The 14,292-nt window shown below is 34.5% G+C and overlaps 1 protein-coding gene across 2 annotated transcripts; it reads left to right on the top strand.

Annotated features, from left to right (window-relative positions):
- Window positions 1,041-6,577, top strand: LOC18775718 (sucrose-phosphatase 2). Of its 2 annotated transcripts, XR_002271828.1 has the most exons (9): window positions 1,041-1,388; window positions 1,500-1,805; window positions 2,183-2,284; window positions 3,161-3,355; window positions 3,468-3,758; window positions 4,556-4,742; window positions 5,186-5,232; window positions 5,351-5,518; window positions 5,676-6,577. XR_002271828.1 is itself a non-coding variant. In XM_007209100.2 (8 exons), the coding sequence occupies exons 1-8, from the start codon at window positions 1,212-1,214 to the stop codon at window positions 5,441-5,443; spliced, it is 1,398 nt and encodes a 465-aa protein (XP_007209162.2). In that variant the 5' UTR covers window positions 1,041-1,211; the 3' UTR covers window positions 5,444-6,557. The 2 variants fall into 2 exon arrangements, 1 of the variants encoding a protein (XP_007209162.2); XM_007209100.2 differs by having other exon boundaries at window positions 5,351-6,557.

Raw genomic sequence — 14,292 nt, 5'->3', positions numbered from 1 at the left:
TATCACCTTTGGTCATTTATGTTTTTTCTGGCATTATTGGTCCCTTATATTACACCTCACACATCAATTCGGTGTCGCCATCACGTTCCAAAAATTTTCATTAGATTGCGTGGACATAGATTAAACATTTTAGGTCACAAATTGTGAAATTATCACCTTTGGTCATTTATTTTTATTTTTATTTTTTTGACATTATTGGTCCTTTATATATATTTTTAAATAGTTTAACATTAAAAATCTTTTATAAAAAATTTAATTTAAAAATGATAAAATTTTCAAAACATAATTTGTATTTCATTCAAATCCACTTGACATGTTATTATTGGACATGTATGCTCCATATACATGTCACGTCAAATCTGTTAGGTTCTGTTGAAATTTTTGTTAAATTGATGAAAATTTCAACAGAACGTAACAGATTTGACATGATATATATGTGGAGCCTACATGTCCAATAATAACATGTCAAGTGGATTTGAATAAAAAAAATATATTTATATTTCTAAACTTTTCTCTTTCTTTAAATTTTTTAGAAAAAATATTTTAAATGTTAAACTATTTTTTAAAGGGTTTAGGGTTTTCAAAAAAAACCTAACGGATTTTACGTAACATGTATGTGAAGCCAACATGTCCATTAATAACATGCCAAGTGGATTTGAATTTTAAAGAAAATGTATGTATTGAAAATTTTCTCTCTTTTTAAAAAATGATTTTAAAAAGATTTTAAATGTTAAACTTTTATTTATTTATAAATATTTCTTCATTTAGATCCACTTGACATTTTCTCATTGGCTATGTGTGCACCACATATGTGTCATGTTAATAATTTAATAAAATCTCACGGTGTGATCAAATTGATGTGTGAGGTGTAACATAAGGACCAATAATGTCAAAAAACAATTATAAAGTTTCAAATGTGATAATTTTACAAACCTCAAGAACCATTTGTGATAAAACAAATATTTAAAACATTGTTTAGTCCACACGGAATTCACGTTAGCAATCTAATGGAAAATTTTGATGAAACGTGACTGTAGGACCAAATTAATGTGTGAGGAAGTGTAACATAAAAGACCAATAATATCAAGAAAAAAACATAAAAGACAAAAAATGATAATTTGGCAAACCTCAGGACATTTGTGATAAAAAAAAAAAAAGCTTTTATTAAATATTGGAAGGATAAAGTTTGATGTTTTCCTCTTTTGACAAAGATGGTTCTGTACGGACTGTGTTCAATTTCAACCAACAAAGCGATGAATCTCTTGTCTAATTGTGTAAAAATACAGAACTCTGTGAGCCAAGGCGCCCAACCCAATCAAACCCACATGAACTCTCGTCTCAATGGCTCTGCTCGTCTCATGCTAGTCTCAGATCTTGATTACACCATGGTACATTTTCACACTTACATTCCTTCATTAGCTAATGCTTTATTTCCTATAACAATAATTAAAAAGAGAGAGAAAAACAAATGGGTTTGTGATTCTGATACTGTTTTTCAGGTGGATCATGATGAGCCTGAAAATCTGTCTCTTCTGAGGTTCAACGCGCTGTGGGAAGCAAATTACCGCCATGATTCTCTGCTGGTATTTTCAACCGGAAGATCACCAATCACTTACAAACCATTGAGGAATGAGAAACCCTTGCTAACGCCTGATATAACAATCATGTCTGTGGGAACTGAGATTATGTATGGTTATGGTGAGGCTATGGTTCCTGATGATGGGTGGAAGCAACATCTGAATCACAAGTGGGATAGAGACATTGTTGTTGAGGAAACTAATAAATTTCCTCAACTTACTCCTCAGGTACTTTTCCTTTGCTAAGGTTATTATTATTATTCGGGTGTTTTGGGACCATTATGTTAGAAATTTGTTGTAGGATGGTGTTGAAAATTCAAGCACAACCCAATTTAATCAAATAGTATCTATGTGGGACCCATGAGTGCAAGCAAAAGCAAAGGGTGTTTAGATTAGGACCGATTTATACATACGTCGGTAGTCGGTTCCGTGAGTTTGGTTCGGTAACCCCTAGTTTAGATACACAATGTATCGAATCGAAGCAAAGAAGGGTCATGATTCCCACATTGTAACTAGTGTGATATTAGTTCTTATATTTACCAGTTAAAGGTAAAGACTTGTATGTATTTCGAAATTTGATGTCCCCATATATGAGATTATTGCAGGAAGAGGGAGAGCAACGACCTCACAAGGTTAGCTTTTATGTAGAGAAGGTTGTGGCATCGGAGATAATGAATGTTTTATCACAACGGTTGGAGAAACGTGGGGTAAGAGTACATTTTATTTTCTTTATAAACCTCATGGCTAGAGCATTGACAGTTTCATTTTAAAGTGCTACTGGCAGACTCTTACTGAAAATTGTTTCTTATATTTCTCACTGATACTACTCAATAGATAGATATATATAGGATTTTTCTCTTATCCGGACATCCGGATTGTTTAGTGTGCGGATTCCAATGTTTGCAGTTGTGTTTCATTGTAAAAAATGATTTGAAGATGTATACTTCTACAGCACCGACTGGATATTTTTATATAGCAGTGTAGTGGCTTGTGATTTGGCAGCATATATAAGAGGAGAAAACTGAAGAAACATTGAGGTCCGCATGCTAAACAATCCGGACATCCGGATAAGAGAAAGACTATATATATATATATATATATATATATATATAGGAGCTTCAGTTGAGGGATCACTCAAATAAGCTTATTTGAGGGACACTCTTGTAGGGCCTACTTTGTATTGTATTTCACTAATCCAAACTATCTATTTTGTAGATATTCATTCAAAGATCATTACTACAAAAAATCACTTGAATCCAATATCATTTGACCACTCAATTGAAATATTGAAATTTTACTATTTTCTTGAAGCACCATATTCATTGATTTTGTAGGACACATTTGGATGTCGAAATGGTTTCTAATTTGTCTAATTTTTTGCAAGGATGATCAATGGATGTAGACTTAAAAAATAGATGGTTTGGATTGTTGAAAAAAAATTCTTAGGGGACCCTAAAGGGTGCCCCTCAAATAATTTTATTTGAGGGATCCCTCAATGGAAGTGGACTGGCTTTTACTACTTGAATGCATCTTTTCTCAATGTCAGTGATATCTGTTTCTGATCTTCATATATATTTGGCCAGTTAGATGTGAAGATAATTTATAGCAGTGGGATTGCTTTGGACATTTTACCAAAAGGGGCGGGCAAAGGGCAAGCTCTTGCATATTTGTTGAAGAAATTCAAACTTGAGGGGAAGCTTCCCTACAACATTCTGGTTTGTGGTGACTCTGGAAATGATGCCGAACTATTCAGTCTTCCTGAAGTGTATGGTGTGATGGTCTGTAAGTTATAAACATTGCCTATTTCGTTTTGTTTGGATAATAATATTCTTAAATTATTCGTAAGGAAAATATTTGAATTGTATGGTCATGATGTCAAACGTCACGCAGGTCAGTAATGCAAAAGAAGAATTGTTGCAGTGGTATGCAGAAAATGCACACAGAAATTCCAATATACTTCATGCAACAGAGAGATGTGCAGCTGGGATAATACAAGCCATTGGAAATTTTCATCTGGGTCCAAATGTATCTCCAAGAGATTTCAAAGATTTCCAAAAGTGCAAAGTGAAGAATTTTAGTCCTGCACATGAGGTTGTAAAGTTCTATTTGTTTTATGAGAGATGGCGGCGTGCAGAAGTGGAGAAATCTGAGCAGTATTTTCAAAACTTGAAATCAGTCTTTGTAAGTGTCATTTCTAATGTTTTTTTCTCCTTCTATATGCAAAACTTAAAAACAGTCTTGACGTGTCATTTGGTCTTTTAATTCTCCAAGCACCTGAATTCTTTCAACCTAAATTTTTAGTCTTGAATACTCAGGGTGTCTTGGTCACGTGCAATTAAGGTTGCAATGCTGTAGTAATACCTGATGCTGCAGGAGTTGAAGATTTAGTGCTGATTAATGAATGTATGTGAAAAAATGTGATTAATGATGAATGACCAAACCGAAAAGTGAAAAAGGAAAGGTTAGACCAGTAGCCATGAATGCAGTTGATTAGCTAGTAATATGACCCTAGACTGGGAATGACCGCAGATAGTTCGGATATGGTTTCTTTTCTAGAGTTTTTGATTTAAATCTTTAGTACTGGAATCTTTGCACGACCATTTTATGCTTGCCAACTTATATTGAAGACTTTTGCTTTTAGAGAATGAAATTTGCACTGTTAAGGATTTTGCTATGTTTCCCCAACAGCTTTCAATTCTGAATACACCAAAAACTTTCTTTTCTAGACAATATTTGCACTTCCACTTATGATCGACCCCAGCTTCCCTTACACTTAACCTAAAGCTGAGGAGGCTTTGGTCTCAGAGATTTGGTTGAATTATCAGATCTTGAAGTGCTAATCGTTTCTTCTCTTTCTTTTTTTGGGGCTTTCTGTACTTTGTAGAAGTTGACAGAATATTTTGGTGCTGTTGCAGTTGTGTTTTGGTAGATTGCTTACTTTCTCATTTTGGTTTTGCTATTTTTCCCCAATTCTCTAGCACCCATTGGCTATCTTTGTCCATCCCTTGGGAGTTGAGCTACCTATCCACCAGTGCATGGATGCAATGGCAAAGTCGTATGGAGATAAGCAGGGAAAACAGTTTTGGACATGGGTGGATCGATTATCCTCAGTTCAAATTGGCTCAGACACATGGCTTGTGAAGTTTGATAAGTGGGAATTGAATGGTGAGATTGCCTTTCTGGCACAATAAGTAGATTTATTCAAAGAATGGAGAAAAAGTGATACATATTCTATTAGTTTAACTGGTGGCTAATTGTTGCAACAGATAAAAAATGGAGGCTAGTCAATAGGTAAATATCTGAGAGAAAAAAGATAATGAAAAGTGTTTGCTATTCAACCTGTGTATGAGCTCTATTAGTTCTGAAGGTAGGCAGAGTTCCTTTGTCTGTCCCAATAGATTAATAATTTTTCTTTTCAGCTCATTTCCTTGAAACCTCTCATTGGACTCTCATCTAAGGGGCAACTAAATTCGTGAATGATAGAATTGTTATTTTGAATTCCCCATGCCCCTTAGATAACGGATATTGTCTTTGTCATTATGTCATTTAAACTAAAAATTCATTATTTCACTGATTTGTATTGATGAGACATTGATTGATTGTTGCAGATGATGAGCGGCAATGCTCTCTGACTACAGTCCTGATGAGTTCAAAGGTACAACCTTAGCTGGGTGTTTCCTTCCTTTTAAAGTCATGTCCCTTGTTAATTTGGTAACGTGGAGAGATCTTAATGTGGTAATTGTCTTACTCATGATCTGTTGTGGCTTCTCTAGTCAGAGGTACCGGATGCTTATACTTGGCTGCACATGCATCAAACATGGTTCGATGGTGTAGAACTTAAAGAACCAGAAAGATGGGTATTCTAGGTTCCTAATGAGATCAGCATCTATTTTTCGCAACCCCAATAAATGATACTGATTATATGCAACTGACTTATGAAGGCAAGTTCAGGGTGCAGCTAGAGCTTGCCTCTAGCTGTTCCTGTGGCAGCTAGGGTTTGCCCCTCAGGGTCTTCTTACTTTTATTTATAGAAACAAGTTATTCACTGATCTTTCACCAGTTTCTTAATAATTTTGCTTTTCATGTGATTGTTTTTAGGTGGGGCTCTGATTCCATATTGCTTACACATTCCATACTGCATGCTGTTTCTTAAAGAATTCAGTATCCCTTTCCACGTTTTCTGGTCATGCAAAGACAAATGCAACTCGCTAGGTCAAAGGAACATGATGATTTAAGATTGAAGATTAATTTGGATTGTAAGTCAATTGCAAAATCATGAGTACTCAGTATATAGATACACTAAGGTGCTCTCTTACAAAATCTTATGCATTAAATACTACATTCAGTTGTGGTAATTTAATTCCCAAGCAATTGAAGAACCCAGAAACTTAGATGAATGTTTGCCAGGATTGTTAAGTAACCAGTATCTGCCAGGGCCATAGGTAGGAGAAGTGAGACAGTGATTGGTTTTGTGCCCCTGCAAGAAATTAGTATAAACATGCCTTAAGATTACATATAGTATATTGAATTGCAAATGTTAGAATTCTCTACTGGAAGGTGTAGAGGGAAAAAGATAAGTCCGTTATGATTCATGACTTCCGGGTTTGTGGTCATGCTCTCGGATGGGGCAGCTAATGTTGAAAGAACTTCACTCTTTGCTGTGCAATAATACTATTAGGCTCTGGAATACATTCCAGTAACGCATTTAAGGTGGATATTTTGTTATTGTTTTTCCATTGATTTTTTTATCTGTTTTTATACATCATGTAGAAAAATAGTGACTTTGAACATATCACCTTGGTTTATATTTGCCTTGTAGTTCAAATGAAAGAAAAATAGTGAGCATTTGGAGACAGGTAATATATTCCATTGCATTATATGCTGAACTTGAATGATCATCATGCCTTTATTTCCCTTTTTTTTTTCTTGCCATATTGTTTAGATCAAAGATTTTGTATAAAAGAATCCCTTCATGTGTTATTATGATGTTATCTTTTTTATTTCTGTTGCAACTTTTTGTGTGGGAAATTGAGAAAAGGGAAAAGGGGGCCCCCCCCCCCCCCCCCCCCCCCCCCAAAAAAAAACAAAAAAGGTATTTCAAGATTCTGTTTACATTGTGCGTTAGTTTGGTTGGCTTGTTATAATGCTTAAGATGACATTTTGTCTACAGAAGTTTCCAGTCCTGACTGTTCTCTGACTTACATGCCCTGTACTTGTGTAATTTCTGGTCGATAGAATTATTTATATACCGAAAAAGTGTGTAGTTACTGATATTAGCCTTTTTGTTTTCCCCTTTCTTTTGATGGAAGGAAAAGCCTCATTTAAACTAACCTAGAAAGTATAACAGAACACACAAGATCCTTCAATGCAGGGGCGTAACAGCCTTGAAACAGGCAATCAGCTAGACCAATGTACAAACGACAATAAAGGCATGTTTACTTACGTAGGGTGGGACTGGAATGCGAGTCCTTCACATTCCGGATTACCCCTTTGTTTATTGGCATAATGGGAAACAAAGGCAAAGCGGGCCCCACATAAAATCAAGAGTCTAATTCCTGGGAATTGAATTCCGGAGGGAGGAGGGAGGGTTGGGTAGGGATGGATCAGAATGAGTTTTTTGGGGTACCCAAAATTGCCCTCATATTTCATATTTCAGAATTTTTTTTTTCTTTAACTTATTTATATTTAGATATATTGGAAGTAAATAATTAAACTTATAAAAATGGTTCCTTTTATAAATTTTGAATTCGATTTATCTATATATATAAAGCAAAAGGCAAAGAATAGTTAAAGAAAATACTTTTGGTTAATACAAGCATTAAGAATTGAAATTATTAATTAAATGAGGATAATATGGTAAATTCACACTTTTTGTATTGAAAAAATTAAAATTAAAAGAAAAATTAGATAATAAATCCTACTTTTATAGAATACAACTATCCATTTTTTTTCTTTTTTTAAACAAAATCTCGGGTATTATAGCCATTTTAGCATTTGACATTGCAAAAACAAGTTATGTTGGAATTAGCAAGTGTTATGTAATATTGCCTTGTAAAAGGAAATTTTCTTATTAAAAAAAAGGTCAAACTACGGTTTACGGTTCAAGCTGCTTGGTATGGTAACCAAGTCCGCAAGGAAAGGAGCATCAACCATGAAATCCACATGGATGGCAAATGAATCACTCTTGGACCCACCCTCGCCATTTGCAATGGATGATATATGGGAAGAGATTTTTTTTTTTTTTTACAGGTGAAAGAAAAGATGGATGAGCGCTCAGATTTTTGGGGGAAGGGGACGTGTTGAGAAGGATGAAGAACGAAGAAAAAAAAATTGTTAGAGACGTTAAGATTAAGTTAGTCGAGTTAGGGTTTTTTTTTCACTTTTTATTAGGAGTAAATTTGATTTTTATTTTAGGGAGGTGATTTTTCCACTCTTCTTTTTTCCACTTACACTCCTTTTTGTTTTTTAGTACTTTTTAATTAATATTGTTCTTTTTAGTTCTTTATCTTTCATATTCTACCATTACCCTACATTAAGGTTTTGATAACTGAAATTAAGAAAAGTTAATAAAAAATAAAACAAAAATAAATCTGGAAAATGGATAGAAATGTGAGTATTTGTATGCCAAATTCTTAGTTTTTTTTTTTAAAATCAAGTATGTGAGTACTATTTATCTTTGTTGTAGTTAATAGATAATAAAGTTTTTGGGCTAACATATAAATATGGTAGAAGAACCAAAGAATGCTACTAATCAAACTGTCATTAGGAGTTAGATATGCAGAGAGCAAGGTATGCATAATAGTCTCAAATTTTTATTCTTTCATAATATTAGTAAGTGATTGTACATGTCTATTAAAGAGAATTGTAGGGTAAGGGTAGACTAAGAAAGAGAAAGAACAACAAAGAATAAAAGTGATTAAAAAGTAAAAGGGAGTGTAAGTGGAGAAAATGGGAGTGGGAAAATCACCTCCCTTATTTTAAAGATCATATGTATAATTTATATCCCTTAGATTAAATTTTAATGAAGTGGTATGTGGAGGACAAATGTCAAGCAGATCATAGTAGAGAAAATCAAAGCAAAGGATCCGAATCCGCTAACTAGAGCCTAGAGGAAAAAACCTAAATATGTTTTACAAGGCTATTGGTGCTCATTAAATCCATCCATGCTCTAAGCTTCAAGTTGTGCTTCCATGCGTGATCTTAGAACCGTGTCCACATATCCAATTCCACAACTATAGATGACAGCTTTTGGAGAGAGATAACTTTTATTTTTTTTTTCTTTTTGGAAAAAGATAAGGAAATTCATTGATAACAAGACCAATTATATAGAATTGAATAACAACAAAGCGCCAACGAGGGTTGGTTGAGTTGATAAGGAGTATTTTCTTCACTAGCAAGGTCTAGGTTTGAGTCCCGTTGCCGACAATCCTTGTTGGTGGGTAATCTATAAAAATAAAAAAAAATGGTTAAGATCCCCTTTGTAAGTCCTCAAAGAGACCTTAATATGTCATGGCCCTATGAGATAGCTTCTCCTCCTCCCAAACTTTTTTCACCCAAAAAAAAGAACAAAGCTCCTTACCAGAGGGTTCCAGCCAAATTCAAATACACATGAAGCACTAAGGCCAGAAAAGAGTGAGCAAAACAAACATAATAGAACTTGGGAAAAAAAAAAATTAAACTTATATATTTGCCTTCTTTCAAATATAGTCCACTGTGTATTAACTTCTTAAAAGTCCAAAAAAAAATCCAATTATTTATGAATGGCTAAAAGTCACTTTTAGTCCATGTAGTTTGGCAGTTCAACTACTTTTGACCTTGTTGTTTCAATTCCGTCAATTTTGCCATTGTAGTTTCGTATTTGTAGCAATTTAAGGACAAGTTAGTATTTCTGTCACTTTCTTTGACAGTGCAAGAAGCAATTTCGTCAACCCAAAACCCTTGAGCGTAAAATGTCGTCTGCAACACTCCCACTTTCATATTAGGGCCCGAAATTCAACCACAAATCCCAATTTTTAAAGAACTCGAAACCCAAATGGCCAATTTCGAGCCAGAAGTGATCCTAGTTTTTTCATCGAGTCGGGGTAGAGACCAAAGGTCTTGAACGACCAATCCACCAGAACAACTCAAAAGATAAAGAAGTATCCTTAATTTCTTCATGCTCGTTCCAAGTTCGAAGTACCAATTGTACAAATAAGAATCCTATTTGTTACATGAATTCTTCTTCATATTATGTGCAAGAGCCTTTCCAATCTGATAGAAAAGAATCCTATAATCCTGAACCGATCTTACTTGGGATTGCAACCAAGTTTGTCTATGAAGAGCATATCTAATTATATTAGTGTCTATAATTGATTTCTTTTGTGTAATACTAATCGATAGAGCCTCATTGGTAAGTGCTATAAGATCTCCTACATTAGAACCTATGGTTATGGACCCAAATCCATTAGTATGGAACATTTTCTTTTCCAAGTGAAATCCCCTAGTGTATGAAAGAGTGAAAAAATACTTTCGTTGTTGTGGAATAAAAGGCCTTCGTATCTTAATGCATGTATTTAATTTATTCGGAGCTATTAGTGCAGGATCCACTTTTTGGGGAATATGAGTCAAAGCAAGAACAAGAATATTTCTAGTGGAACATCTTCCACAATCCCTGGAGAGATAGTTCACTAATAGACCGAGGGATAAGTAATTCAACTTACACATCTAGATCATGAATGTGTGGAATCCATATTATGCAAGGAGACATTGCTTTTGCTAATTCAAATTGAAGGGTGATATAAAATCGGTCTTTTTATGGCATCATATCCATAGTTAGTGCATTCATCATAGTTAGAAGCTCTAGCTCCCTATCAAAGTCACGGTCGTCACTACCATCAATATCGTCCCTATCATCAATATTGTCATTATCATCAACAAGAAAACCCTTGGGCTCGTTATCCAGGAACTTGTTCAGAAATACTGTAATGAAAGCTACATAGGAGTTTGTCGCTAAGTATTTGACCAAATAGGATAATCCAGTTCCTAGAGAACCTATCAATAAAATACCCTTAGAGAGGGATAGGGCTAAGCGGAGCAAAAAGGGTTTTCCATGAGATGGGAAATGAGAACTATTAGCCCTATAGGAGGTTTGTGAATAAGTGATTGTCTGATAATGAGCAAGGAATACTCGTCTTTCTGCTAAACATGACGTATTGAACTCATAATTCATTAGATACTTTTTATGAATGTCAACTAAGTATCGTAAGTAAATTGCTTCCAGTTGTTCAATCATTTGATAACCATAGTCATTCTTTGATAAATGCTCACTGTGAGTCAGACTCAATCGAATTTGATCAATCCTTTTTTCTGTCGTTAAGGCGGATAACTGAACCAAGAGTTATCTTTCTTTATCATCAATCGAATTACTCTTCGAGGTCAAGGATTCTATTTTATCATTAATCCAATCACTGTTCACGTTTTTCCTTTTTCTTATCAATCAATAGATCTCTTTACTTGTATGACTTAGATGTCTCATATTTCTATTGATTGATAAAAAAAGCGATTCGATTGATGGGATTTGGTATGATACTTATGAAATCGATGATATCGATGAGATTGATATTCAAATATTTCTTATTAGAAAGTATTGATTTGACCCCATAAGTGGGACCACCACCCCATAGCATGTTGCCGACAGAAGCAGAACCTTGTATTTCTTCTAGAGAATCTCCTAATTATTTACAAGCAATTAGAAAGAGATTTTTTAACTAGAAAAAATATAGTTCAGATGTAGGTTACCTATCTAAAAGTTTTCGCAACTCAATTATGTATGATGGAATCATCAAAGATGACGCAGTACACGCAATTAGGTTACAAGCGTAACCTAGGAAAGAACATAAACCTGGAATCCACTAGAAAAATTAGGGAGAAAATTCTCACTGTTTGTATTATTTGATTAAAAAAAATGAGTTCAGACTAACCATACACGAGGGCTGTCTAAATACATCATTCTCACCCATTGGACTGCCATGGGGAGTTATTGAAAGGTTAATAGAAAATAAATGAAAAGTTGAAAATTGACTACAACTTTTAAATGCTCTTTTGGAAGCCCAAACAACCTTAGAAGCCCAAAATCCACCTTATCACAACAAATTAGTGAGTTGAACTCGTAGCGTCATTCCCTTTTCGAAAAGGTATCACACGTCCCAATCGGAGCTCGGACGTCAAATCTGTGAATTCCTGTTGCGTCATTTTTCCATTCTTCGCTCCAATTTTTCTTCAATCCATTCAGCCATTTGCTCTACATCAAAAGATTTGACCCTTTCGAACTCTGTTTGTAACTCACTATAGGCTCAAGAAATAAAGAGAAGATGTGTACGAACGAGATATCTAGCAACAAGAAGAAGGAAAAGAATTGAATAGAGGAACTCCCGAATATTTGGCGATCTCAGATGTGTCGATATCAATGATGACTCATTATTTCGATGAATCATTTCTTCGAACAGAAGAAGATTATGTATACTCGAAATATCACTTATCAAATTTCATTGTGGAAGACACAATTTTTTCTGAAGAATTTACCATGGTATATCTAATCCATGCATAATATCATAAAAAATGGATACACATTTTTGGCTGCTACTTAGTATCGGCAATAGGTCTGAAAAAAGTCTCTAAAAATATAAAATATAGATATTTGTATCATGTCAAAGCAAGTTCTTCCCTTCTGAATTAGACAAATTCATATATGAAAGAGGTTGACAATAAGTTCTTTCAAAATTTATCTATTTGTTAGAAGTGTTCGAGAAATGTATGCGATCGAGTACATAGCTCTACAAACGAGTGGATCAGATCGAATTGGAAAATGGAAAGATTTGTACAAGTTATACATTTCATCACCAATTTCGAGCCTTAATATGAAATGGGGGGAGTTTCAGACAATCTTTTACGTCAAGGGTTTTGGGTTTACGAAATTGCCCATTGCACCGTCAAAAAAATTGACAAGAATATTAACTTGTCCTTGAATTGCTACAAGTACAAAACTACAATGGCAAAATTGACGGAATTGAAACTACATGGTCAAAAGTGGTTGAAGTGCCAAACTACAGAGACCAAAAATGATTTTTGGTCTTTATGAATTTAGTTGTAGGGCAACAATAAAAATATACATTAAAATACGTACACTTTCAGTTCTGTTGTTGAACATATTTTCATTTTGATAATATATGATTTTTGGTTGCATTTAATATGTATTTGTCTTAAGTTAAAGCTTATTGGAAATTGCAAAGGGCTTGTAGCTCAAATAGTTAAGACCATTTACCCTTGTTTAAGGTTCAATTTTCCCTCCCCCAATGTCGCTTGTATCCAAAGAATTTTTTAAAAATGATTGGAAATTAGTCAAGCTATAAACTAACGTGGTTTATATGATTTAATGTACACTCTTATTTTTACAAAGACAAGAAATTGTAAATAGAAAAAAAAAAATGATCACTAAAATTTTAGCTAATAAATATAACTATCCCACTCGTTGAAAAATTTATGATTCCTCCCTTGATTACATACATAATCCTTTCCCATCTTGCAACTCCTTATGAATGAAGAAACATATTAGATAAAGGTCGAATTATTTAATTAGTATATACATGCTCATAACCATAATTCAAGCAGAAACATAAGGTATAGAAAAGAAGGCGGAGTGGAAGCTGCTTGCTCTGCCTAACAGTAACAGTGTTTCTATTGGATATTGGGTCTGAGATGACATAGTGACATACCCGCACGCAACGCAACATCTGTTAGTATTACTGAGGTTCATTCTTGTCGGGCGATGAATTCATTTGGGAGAATCTGATATCTGGCGTATGCATCGCTAGATTATATTTAACAGCAGCAACCAATATGGAGAGAGATGAGGTTCTTGGCACCCCAGGATTGTTGGTTTGTCGGTGATTCTTAGTTGTAAATTGCAATTACAAGTCAAAACAGATGGCTTCCCTTCCTTGGAAACTAATGTGTGAGTGGCGAGTGGTAGGTTGTTCCAAAATTAAGTAATGGCCCAATCATTTATCTTACTTTGGCTTTTTCTTTCACATTGGCAAATTGGCAAATTGGCAACGGCAACGGCAACCGAAGAATATTATGAACAATAACTGCAATGATTAGTGGTTGAAGCAATAGCGCATATGCATAGGCATCTTCACATAATAGACCATTGCATTGCCATGACAACTGTACCTACCTATAAATTATTTATTTGTCATCATATATATATATATATATATATGCGTAGTTTATGGCTCAATATATGGAATGGATGGTAATGTCTACTTATTACAACCTGAATGTAATGCATGGGGTATTTTTTTAAATTTTCATTTCATTTCTAAGGGCACCACCAGCGCAGGCCTTTTTGCCGGAGCAAGAGGCCTCTTTTCAAGGGTTTGGACCTCCAGTGCACGCCAAGTAGCCCGGACAAGCCCTAGGTTCCACTAGCTCGGGCAAGTCCAAAGGTTGATTTTGCTTGGGCTTCAACCCGAAGGCGCTGACGTCAGTGATCAAAAAAAATTCAAAAAAATTGAAAAAAAAAAACCAAAAAATTATGGATGTTTTCCCTATAAATAAATAACAATTTTATTTACTTTCCCTATAAATACATAACAAGTTTATATTTTGTTGCATATTCTTTTTTTTTTCTTGCCCTTACCAATAGTAACAGCTCTTATCTTGTTTTTGTCTTAAC

This window comes from Prunus persica, chromosome G5 (assembly GCF_000346465.2).
Source record: "Prunus persica cultivar Lovell chromosome G5, Prunus_persica_NCBIv2, whole genome shotgun sequence".
Classification (NCBI taxonomy): domain Eukaryota; kingdom Viridiplantae; phylum Streptophyta; class Magnoliopsida; order Rosales; family Rosaceae; genus Prunus; species Prunus persica.
This window is presented reverse-complemented; position numbering and strand designations above follow the sequence as displayed.

Excerpts from the sequence above, each read along its gene's own strand:
- LOC18775718 (XM_007209100.2), top strand. The coding sequence starts at position 1,212 with ATGGTTCTGTACGGACTGTGTTCAATTTCAACCAACAAAGCGATGAAT. Across the intron at positions 1,806-2,182 it reads TTCCTCAACTTACTCCTCAG|GAAGAGGGAGAGCAACGACC; the intron begins GTACTTTTCCTT and ends AGATTATTGCAG. Across the intron at positions 3,759-4,555 it reads AAAACTTGAAATCAGTCTTT|CACCCATTGGCTATCTTTGT; the intron begins GTAAGTGTCATT and ends CCAATTCTCTAG.